This window comes from Ascidiella aspersa, chromosome 6 (assembly GCF_963924565.1).
Source record: "Ascidiella aspersa chromosome 6, kaAscAspe10.2, whole genome shotgun sequence".
NCBI lineage: Eukaryota > Metazoa > Chordata > Ascidiacea > Phlebobranchia > Ascidiidae > Ascidiella > Ascidiella aspersa.
The window spans coordinates 4529629-4540820 of NC_139452.1; the positions used below are offsets into that span (position 1 = coordinate 4529629).

Below are 11192 nucleotides of genomic sequence, written 5' to 3' on the forward strand. Positions count from 1 at the left end.
ATCCAGAATAGCGAATCCTGGCATATTTTTATTAAATTATTTATCCTCGATTTTGTTTGGGGAAGGGATTAATCTTAATCTACCCTACAGGGCCCACAATCAACTATCCAGGTTGTGTCCAAAACTTATATTTTTGCCAAAAGTGAGCAAATGCAACACTGCACACAGAAGTCTTAAGCAATTCGGTCCTGATTTTGAAAGCATTATTAAGTCTTATTGCTTCTTTTTTGACTAACATGATCTGTTATGCAGTCAAATGATGTACTCCAAAGAATACAAAGTTATTATTGACATAACGAATTCTTGACAATTACGTTCTGCATAACTGCTTAACTTCCCTGAATATTGGCCTAAAGTTGACCTTAAGTAGCCCCATAGCGCATTTTGTGGACGGCCAGCACGTTTTACAACGTAATGTTACTTTTGCAACTTAACGCATTTTAAATTGCGAACTGCACACCAGACATTACACGTTAGCCGCTCGCCCAATAACGCTTGATTGACACTTAATTATTAGACGAACGTTATCGCGAGACGCGGTAATTGGTCGCCCGAAAAAACGCTGACACTGCACTACCAGGTTACATTTAAAGCAAGCACTGTAAATTGGTCGCCGCAGCGACAGGCCAACTTACCACACGCGTTTGTGCAATTAGGCGCAACAATCCGCGGTAAAAGATTAAATTATATCGGTTCCAATTACCCGAAATAAATGGCAGAATTGGATTCGAATCCCATTTGGATTCGAATCCAAGGATTCGATATTCTACTTTGAGCATCCCTAATTGAAGTGCAGCTTTTATTATTTTAAAATGGATTCGCTGGACTTTACCGATGATGAAATTAAACGACAACTTGCTGCACTGGGTTATTTAAATGTGACAGAAGACAGAATGAAGCAGTTTAAAAGAGGTTTTACAAGTGTTGTTCTATGTGAAAGCTATATAAGATATAAATTACTAAAAACAGCAATTAAATAATTTGTAGTAATCTTTGAATTCGGTGAATGTAATTTATTTTTGTTCATGGTTGTACCTATAGTCCAATTTGTATGACAAAACAAGATCTTCAGGTGCATGGCAGAAAAAAAATTATAGTGGTGCAGGCCTAAAAACGAAGGTCAAAAGTGCACCCGCTAGTACTCTAACTTGTGTGAAAATTGGGTAAATATTTTATGGTGTTGCATGTCTAGTTATCTGAAAATCACGGTTTTACCCCCCTTACATAGTGACCTATAGTATTAAGCTGATTAGCTTTGGTGCTTTGTATTCTCTGACGAACTTGCTGCAGTAACTGTTCAGCTCTAAGAAAGAATATAGGAATATTAAAAAACATATTTAATCAAACTGATACCTGAATAGTCATTACCCCACAAGCTATGGCCAATTTTTTACGCCCAATCTTGTATTTGGCAGATCTTTACAAGTTGATTGAGCATGATCGTTCCATGAGCGGAAGCTCATCATGGTTCACCGGAGTCTCATCCCCAAGCTCAAACTCTGGTTGGTAAATTAGTAAAGTCTCCTACTGAGCTATGTGTTTATTTTTTTGTGAACCCCCGCTACAAACAAGGGGTGCCAAGGATTCCCTGTTTATTTGGGTCTCTTTTGGTTGTTTTGTTAAAATTACAAGCCACTGTTTTTTCCCAAATAAGAAGATGTGTTTTTCCAAGCTTTTTTTTCGCAAACCTAAAAAAGGGATATTGTGACAAAAAAATTTCTAATACAAGTGCTTTCCTTAAAAAAACTCTAAAAATTATAAAACACAATACAAAAAATATAAAAAGCATATTAAATTGAGTCAAAAAACATGAATTAAAAATTTTTAGTAACAGAAATACCTAAATTCAAATATTTTTATTTTAAACGATAACAAATATTGCTACAAAGCCAATTTATTTTTATCTTACACAGACTTCAGCGAATCAGATAGAAACAAAACATCTGGTTCTTCTCGACCAATGTCACTTAGTCGTTTTCAACCACATTTAAAGGTATGTCAGTTTTTAGTGCTCAAAAAACATGATGATAAGTTCAGTTTGTCAAAAAGCATGTTGCTACTTGTTAAAAGAATGTTTTAATGCATAGTGTTGCCGTATGTTGTTACAATGATTAGCAATGCATCGGAAGCCAACTTTAAATAACTAACAGCTTATGGAAAAATGTTAATTCACATACCTTACGAGATTTTTTTATTTGGGTCTGAGCTATATATACCACAGATAGGTTGCACATTCCCATTTTAATTGTGTAAATATTTAAGAATGCCTCCTTTAATTGATTTACTTAATATTAGTCTGTTTGTTACTTTGAAAGGTTCAGGGCAAACCTACGAACACTGATCAAAGTGATTTATTTCAACAAGGCCTTACATTGCCCAAACAGCATTACCGCCCCATGCCTGCAAGTCCACAGAAGAAAGATTTTACCGAAAGCTCATCCAGAAATTTTAACGAAACAGTAAGCGAAGAAATATTGTGTAAAAATTGCATCAGATATTTTCTAGAACTTATATGGTGCTTATAGCAAAATTCATATAATGACTCAGAATGAATCCATTGACATTGTCTATGTAGAAATGCTTCTTTAAGGCTAGCATGCTAATTTACTTATAGTTAGATCATATTAACTTGTTTTTTAAAAGATTTTATTTTAAAACGAAAAAATTTTTTAAGTGTTAATCAAACTTGTCTTTTAATTACCTTTGAATGCTCATTACTCATGTAAATTTTGGCAGGTTTTCAAATGATCCCGTTAATGTTTCCTAAATAAGACAATACAAATACAATGTACATTGTACAGCATGTAAGGTATGGGAGGCCGAAAATTGAAATAACTAATGTAAAGTAGTTCAACCGAATATAAATTAAAACAAACTTAAAGCAAGAAACCCTTAAACACCGAGTAAGGTCCAAAACTAAATTAGCATGCTTTCCACATGTAGACAATGTCAATGGATTTCATTCTAAGCACTGACAATGATGTTCATATGTCTCTTTAGGATTACAACAGAATCTCTCAAATGAGTTCTTTGCCCGTTCCACCTGAAACCAGGACAAAGACAACCGTGATGTCATCGTCCAACTTCACCACCGATGCCACCCCTGACATGACGGACAGTGAGACGCCGGTCAGCACACCACCCACTCAGGGAAAAGTTATAAGAAAGAGGAAGGTTTTAAGGTAAAAATAAAAAAGTGGGAGGGTTAAAAACAAACAGCCAATGCTTTTTTGTGCAAAATGGCAAATTTGATAGCATAATGTTTTGCCAAATGGTCAAAAATGAAGTTGGCACTTTAGTTTGTATCATTTAATCCATAATTGGCATTTGGAAATTTATGCTTCAATTTTGATTCACGGCATCTAATTAAAACTTTCTTGTACACAATGTGTATTTTGTGATTCTGCCTTTCTGGAGCCGCACTGGGCAATGAAAAATGACACACATTCATAAAATATAAGTAAAATTTGCTGAAAGATTCTGATACCTATTTTGCATCATTTATTGTGTTTCCATTCTGTTGTAACTTTTTAAATACTCTCCTAAAAATACAATAAAAAATTCCATAAACCCATCAACACGTATTTTGTAATGCCTCTTAAATTACCATTAACATATAATTTTAATTTAAAAAAATAATCAAATTTGCTACAAATTACAATGTATGAATTTGCCACCGGGCAAGTGTTCTAAATTTTCATTTGCAGAACTCGAACTATTAATTATAATATAACTTCAACAATATTTTCAAAACTTTGCAGAAAAGAAAGCGACGGCACTCCGCGAGTTTACGACGAATCTTTGATCGAGGATAGGGCGGGCTTGTACAGGATGCACAACCTCTCCGTGGACGACTCCGACCCTCGCTTGATGCACACGAGGGAGCCCTTGTCGCTACCACCGAGGCCTCACACTGCAAGACCGTCGGTAGGTCGCCTTTTTATGTTATACTTTTTTGGAGAATTAAGTAGCGGTATACCACGGTTACCACTAAGTATTTCAATTGATATGTCCATGTCCAGCCTAAGGTCTGTGTTTAGAAAGTGCCATACTGAACAAACTGTAGACTTTGGCATTTATATATACTGTTTTGTTTTGAATTATATTGAAATCATGTCAAGTGATCTAATATTAGGTTTTAACTCTTTAAAAATAGAATCGATTTTCTATAAATAGGTAAACATTTTTTTAAATGTGTGTGGAAACCCTGTATTATATTGAAATTGCGAAAAAGGACAAAACTTTTAACCAAGCGTAGACTTTGGTAACCACCTAAAACCAACAATATTGTGTCGAAAATAATTTACCTATTAAATTGTGTTTCAGATGACATAGCCAGCTGTTTATCGAGCTTTGATTTTGATCGATTTATGTTGAAATCAAATCACTTATCTTATCAAAGTGACACATACAGCTGATGTGCTATGATTAAGAATATAATTCCGATGTAATCAATGGCACACGAATATATATATTATATTATGTTTTTTTACTCAAATATTCAAAATAAAGTATCAATGAAGTTTATTGACTAGCTTTGAACAAACAAACGCCTTTCTTAAAAAAAGTTGGTCATCTCCAGGAACATAAAAAAATTCAATTAAATTTCCTCTGCTTAACGGTTTGCAACGTATATTTCCAGTGGAAGAAAGAAAGCAACTTCGAAGCATTTGTCAGCCCAGACCAACCTCCATCGTGTAAGTTTTACAAGTTTGTAAGTCAAATCAAAAGAGTGACTTTTGCTTCTCTAAAAGGTTCACGTGTTAACTTTAAATCATTTTTTCACGATAATATCGTGACATTTGCTGGTAGTTAATTAAAAATTCTTACCAAAACTTTAACCTAAAATGATAAGACTCGTTCAGAAATCATTTGCATTAATATGTGAAAAGAAAGACTCGTTTTATTTTTTTCTTATTTCCAGATATACGACCGAATACGAGTCACCCTCACACAAGAAACCTGAGAAAAGTGGATCCTGTGAACAGGTACAGTGGGGATGTCCAAAGTATTGGTCCGCCATACTTAGTTGTAATTAGAGATGAGGAGCCACTGTAAAACAGCATTGGCTCTGGAGTCATTAACCAATGACTCGACTCGATGCTGGGTCACCAAACACATCCAATGTCTCCGGCTTCAACCGTAGCGGTACTTTTTTGAAAGTCGCTTTAGCACCGGCTAAATTAAGTCATGTTTGCCACGCTAAACTGTTTGACAGTTTTCACTTGAAAAATGTAATATTTAGCAGATAGAAATACCTAGGGCGGATAAAAAATTTATAACTTCAGTTTTCAAAATTCAAAAACCGGCTTTACAAAAAATTAAAAATGGCTCTTCCGCGATAATGTCAGGCTTCGGAAATCGGGGCTCCGGTTTCCGCGTCCTGGTTTTAATTTAATAGTTTGCTATATAGAGTTTTAACCTTTCAATGTCTTGAAATGATTTGCATATTGAAAAGTACAAAAAAATTAGCCATATTTTTCTTACTTCAATTAAACAAGCACTGCTCTTATGTAGGTATCACCAGTACAAGGATTTCTGGACGAACATTAAAGCACCCGGCGAAAAATCTCACAAGTCGTTACGTTGGGAAGTCAAGGCTCAGATGATGTACAAAGAGGAACCGGCTCCGGTAAGCAATAAATATGCTTTTTTAATGTTTTTATGGAGGGTATCTCCAAAGTTTGAAGGATTATTGTATATGTTATTCCGGTTTAACCATTAGAAGAGAATGACGCCTTATTTTTCTAAGTCCAACTCAAGTCATAATTAGAGCAAGTCAAGTCAAGTCACTGTCATAAAATAAAACTTTCAACTATTGAAATTGGTAAACCCAATCCATAACTCAACTGAAAAAATAACGAACACTCTATATATAGCAATCTAAGCGTTTTGTGTATGATAAGTTACTTAACTTTATAATATAAAATCTTTAAAAAAAAAACTAATTTCACCCCAAGTCATTTGTTTAAAACACTTGAGTCAAGTTAAGTCAGTTATAAACAGTGACTTAAGTCAAGTCATTACAACAATGGAAAACAGTTTTAGAAATAAAAGCACCTAATTTCCTGTTAAACAATTTGTCGGTATGATTCAAATAATTTTAGATTCTATACCTTTTTTGTCTGGATGATGTAAATAATTCTTAATTTTTATACATGACGTTTAATTGTAAGCTTAAGTTTTCTGTCCACATCCTGAAAAGAAAGCATTGCATTACGCCTCTAATATTTCACTATCTTTACATCACAGAAACCCCAAAGGGTCTACGTTCCCAACAGCTACGTTGTTCCAACAAGCAAGAAGCGGTCAGCCTTACGCTGGGAAGTCAGACACGCAATGGAGCGAGGTCTACCTGTGCCCACAGCTTTTGACGTTTATTAGGCAACTTTCGTTGGCTTTGAGAATAGATTTTTGCAACCTTACCAAAATGTACTTTGTCGATTTCTTAGCGGATTTTTGTGCTAATAAATACGTGCCTGTTTTGTGAACTTCGCACGAACGTTTAATTATGGATGAAGCCTGCAGGGCTGCGGAGTCGGTTTGTTTGCTGGAGTCTACGTAAAACTACCAGAGTTTCGTGTCCGACGTGCGCATTACCAAATGTCAATACTGATAAGGCGGTTATAGTTTTATCAGTGTTGTCAATTTGATCATAATAAAGATGTGACGTTGTAAAGGATCGGACTTTTTGCCGAAAAAAAAATAGGTATCGAAATAACATACTTACTAACGGCATCCCAAATCTGACTTTCCAAAATAATTATAATTGGACCGGAAGAATTCTTCACTTAACTGGCGAAATAACGTCCGGCACAAAAAGTTGTAAACACAACAAGATATTAAGTTGCAATAGAAAAAGATAAAAATAACATACACAGGTTAAAGTGCACCAAAGGATTTTTCCAAAACGTATCCTATACAAACTTTAGAAACGTTTTTAAGCCCACATGAAACAAAAAAACACTCTACAATCTTGTGCGCACTTTTCGGCGTTAAAATTCAGCCTAAAGAAAATGACTTTCTGAAGAGAAACGCGTAGGACAGCATTTTCAACCTGTGGGTCGCAATCTAAAAATGTAAGTCGTGCTGGCTGCGTTAGTTTTACATGGTTAGATTTATTGAGATTGGTTCTGGGCAAGATTGCTACCAAATTGCGGAAGAAATACGAAGGCATATCAATTATATCCGACTTTTTAATTCTGATGTATTCTGTTTTCTTCGATGTGAAGATAATTTGGTCGCCAAAGCTTCGCTGTTATCCTCCAGCTCAGTTTGTGCTGCCGCAAATAAAGGTTGAAAAACACTGGCGTAAGAGAGTTTACAATTTTACTCGGCCAAGCTTATAATATCGTAGCTGATATTGTCGGTCTGCCTTTGCCTTTGAAGTGGATGTGAAAGAAGTTTAGCGAGTGCGTTATAAAGGGCCGACATGCTGCCGTCTAATCCGACTTCGAGGATATGAGAAGTCCCGTTTACATCCAGTTCACATAACCGGGTGAACACGTCCTGAAAAAACGATTTTTTTGGCCGATTAGGTATTTCGAAAGTGCATTAAACATGTCGTTTTTTATGCATGACTTCTGGTTCCAGACATGTATTTCAGCATTTCAAATTTAATTTCACGCGATTAAAATTGCTGAATTTTTTGATGTAAACAAACTACTTAAGACTGAGTTCAACATTGGTAGCCCTTTTATGTTTAAACGTTTGCCAAACAAAACATTAGATAGACTATTATTAACACCTAAATCTTGGTCGAATAAGTTGTCCAGGTTGCTTAAATTGACTGCCCGAGATAACAATTATGATTCTTACACTTTTGTGGTAAAGGAAAACTGTCTGATGTGCGTAAAATGTTTAAAATAGCTCTTTAACTTAATCTCAGCTGTATGAAATGACTTTTCCATAATGATGCTTTCTATATATATGATTTGAATGGGGCCAAAAGTATAACCCTGTCCGTCACGGAGTAAAGGTGTTGTTATATAAACAAAAACGATACGTACAATCCCATATACAACACAGGGTGTAAAAAATGTTAACCTCGCTTACCGTAACGCAGTTGTCCTCTGTTGGTTCATCATGGATAAAGATGGAATCAAAGAAAAAGTAAGGACTTTTCCTCAGGTTCTCATAACTCTGCAAATAAGTTGGCTATTCAATTAATTGGAACATGCCGATTGCAGAACAGCTATATATTTGTTCTTACTCACTTTAAAGAAGGTTAAACTGCTGTGAGTAAGTAAGCTCTAAATTCATAAAAATTGCTCATTTATCCGAAGTCTGACTCGAGTTAAATTTTTTGGCCGGAGTCATACTTGGGTTATTTTTAACAGACTACGCAGCCCTGGTGCCAAAGTACTAACCTCTTTGTTTCCTAGGAATTCCAGCTTACAGTTGGATCTTCCATAGACAAATATCACCCGCACAACATACGGTGGGGCAGTAGTCGGTCCCTGCTTGTATTTGGGCAACGTCACATGTTTTTCGACTTGGTCGAATAGCAGAGACAGATCAAAGCAATCGTCAAGCACAACGTCATCTGAGTGAACCGCTTTGTTGTTTGTAATTTCTTGCAGCATGAAAAGAACCTCGCTGCCGTGGGTGCCGAAATCTGATATCTATAAAACATGCGACTGTCATGCGTATATAATTGGTTTAGTGTGGAGGTCACCAAACTACAGTCTGTTGGTTTAATTTTTTCGGCCCACGCTATATTTCCCAATTGATTCTACAATATTAGGAGTACTACTTCAAAACTAATCAAGTTTCATAAAATTTTAAACTTAGCAACAATTTCTTAAACTGGAGTAAACATTTTGATGATTTCCTTTATCTTTTGTGTTTTGTTTTAAAGTTATTAAGTAAATTTAGGAGGGGGCAATTTTTTTATATCAAGCCCTGATCTCCAATCATTGGGAAGTAATGTGGAAAATAAATCCTGGGTAATGCAAAGTATATGTTTAAACCAGGCTAAAGACCTCTATACAGGAGTGCTGTGATGAAATGCTTCCAATAGACTTTCTTCGGGCAAAATTACTCTACTTGGCATAAGTTGTTTAGGCAAATTAGAAAAAAAAATATGATTGCAAATATCCTTCCTTGCTGAGCATATTTGTTTGGTTTATGGTTTTTGTTATGTGAAATATTACTTGGAATATAATAAATAGTTATTTTGATGATTTTTTTTAATTGACTTGCGTTACTAATGACTTGAGTGAGCCTTTACTTGGGTAACTAATGAGGGATGACTTTGCCATTTATGAAAGAATATTTAACTTGGACTTACATTATTCTGCAAAATGACATGACTTGGACTTAACTAAATAAAATTTTATAATACTTACAAACTGGGCGTCATTGTTCACCACCAGAAGAGCAAACTCGTGTTGCTTGTCAATCATGGTTTTGGTCATCACAAACTGTCGGATCGCTCCACTGAGCACTTGCATAGTAGAAGAGGACTTGATCGATTGGATCGTTCGCCGAAAACTGCTGGAATGCATCGGTGAAGAATGGTCGATGCATAGGATCTGAATCAAAAAAAAGCACGGAATTTGTCAAGAATCCTGAAAAAGGGCAAGAGTTACGAACAAAGGTGTATTTAAAAATACAAAGAGTCAATGCAAAGCATCTGATTTAAAGGGACAATTTATCATACAAAAAAACGTTAGTTTTACTTGCCAAAAAAACATTTAGCTCCACTTGTCATAAGAGCAACAATTAAAACCAAATCTGCTTTTAAAATTTAAACTGTTATTAACACAGATTTCTGCTAATATCAGATTGCAGCCTATACCAGATATGCCAAGTGGTAGTGTCAGTACTTATCTGTCACTATTACCAGTACTGACCCGATGCAAAAATAAAATTTCATCAGCCATGATCAAGGATATTGTAGATTTTTTAGGTAGCAAATTGTTTTGTTGTGAGAATTTCAGTTTTGATTCTATATATTTCCTAATATTGTTTATAGCACAACAATCTATTGATTTTTTGTGCAATGAGTGGCACAAACAAAAAGGAAGGAAGCCATTAAAAACCTCAAATTAAAATGTGCACAAAATTATGCAATGTTGGTCTATTGCAGTGTTTCTCTCCCAGAATTGGGTCATTGTTGAATTTGGTTAGGTAGCCATCTGAAAGATGGTGAGATGTTTTGATATTGGTTGTGAACATGATTTCTCCTAATTTTAAGAAAATTGCAGAAGCCATTTTGAAGACTGTATAAACTTTATTAAAGTTAATAATTTAAAGTTAATAAAAACTTTATTAAAGTTAATAATGCTATAATCTTATTAGTATTTTGTTCAATTAAAGCTTACAAAAATATCAGAGAAGAGAATCGGGTCGACAAAACCTAGCTGTGTAATTTCCGCTTCCTAATGGGTAGCGGTAGAAACAGTTGAGAAAACCAGCCCTATTGCAAAGAAAAGCTCTTAAAAATGTGTTTTAAAGTACACATAGCAAAACACCAAGGACTGTATAGCTCACAATTTTTTCTGTGCAATTGACTTTAGGAATAACTGGTGTTTCTTGACTTGTCGAAGACGTCCTTCTTAATACTACTTTCGGTTTCGGTGTTATTGTCGGTATGGGTTGGATATCTTCGGCAGCATTGCTGTCTTGATCTGAATGGTCGTCTTTCAAATCTTGTGGTAAATCTACAAACAGGCCAGACGGAGCTTCGGGGCTGCTTTGCACCGGAATGTCATCGTGTTCTTTAGGTGAACGCCTCGACTTTATAACACTTTCTTCGACTGGTGTTTCAGAATTGGTGGCTTCATTGTTACTGGCCATTTGTGTTGAATAAAACAATATTAAAAATATCTGAAAAGCAAACAGTGTAAAGACCAGATATAACACAAAAAAATGTAATTTTTTTTAGTTAAGTATTAAAATGAAAGTATAAGGGCTTTATCATTATCATAACCCAACTAAAGCAACAATTAGCATTGAGCATAGTGTAAGTAAAGATGCCTAGAAATTAAACGAAAGATATTTTAGTTAAAGTTAGTAAAATTGAAAGCCTTAACAAGTATTTTAATAATAAATGCAATGACTTGATTCAATTTTAAATTACAAAAGAAATTATGCATTTTAGCGTTGAACACAAAATCGAAACGCAAAGATAATAACAACAACAAATTTGTGCAATTAATACAGTATTCAAACTACACTCATTATTT

The 11192-nt window shown here is 34.9% G+C and overlaps 2 protein-coding genes across 2 annotated transcripts; one reads left to right on the top strand and one right to left on the bottom strand.

Annotated features, from left to right (window-relative positions):
- Positions 1-790: 790 nt before the first annotated feature.
- On the top strand, positions 791-6449 carry LOC146139272 (uncharacterized). Its single transcript, XM_083392078.1, has 10 exons — positions 791-912; positions 1416-1502; positions 1914-1993; positions 2316-2459; positions 3001-3182; positions 3762-3927; positions 4643-4697; positions 4925-4988; positions 5518-5632; positions 6253-6449. The coding sequence occupies exons 1-10, from the start codon at positions 813-815 to the stop codon at positions 6382-6384; spliced, it is 1125 nt and encodes a 374-aa protein (XP_083248204.1). The 5' UTR covers positions 791-812; the 3' UTR covers positions 6385-6449.
- A 783-nt stretch (positions 6450-7232) lies between these two features.
- Positions 7233-10823, bottom strand: LOC146139273 (BRISC and BRCA1-A complex member 1-like). Its single transcript, XM_083392132.1, has 5 exons — positions 10498-10823; positions 9351-9536; positions 8370-8624; positions 8056-8142; positions 7233-7509 (listed from the first exon to the last, which is right to left on the bottom strand). Exons 1-5 carry the CDS (start codon positions 10801-10803, stop codon positions 7330-7332), a joined length of 1014 nt encoding a protein of 337 aa, XP_083248258.1. The 5' UTR covers positions 10804-10823; the 3' UTR covers positions 7233-7329.
- Positions 10824-11192: the final 369 nt, after the last annotated feature.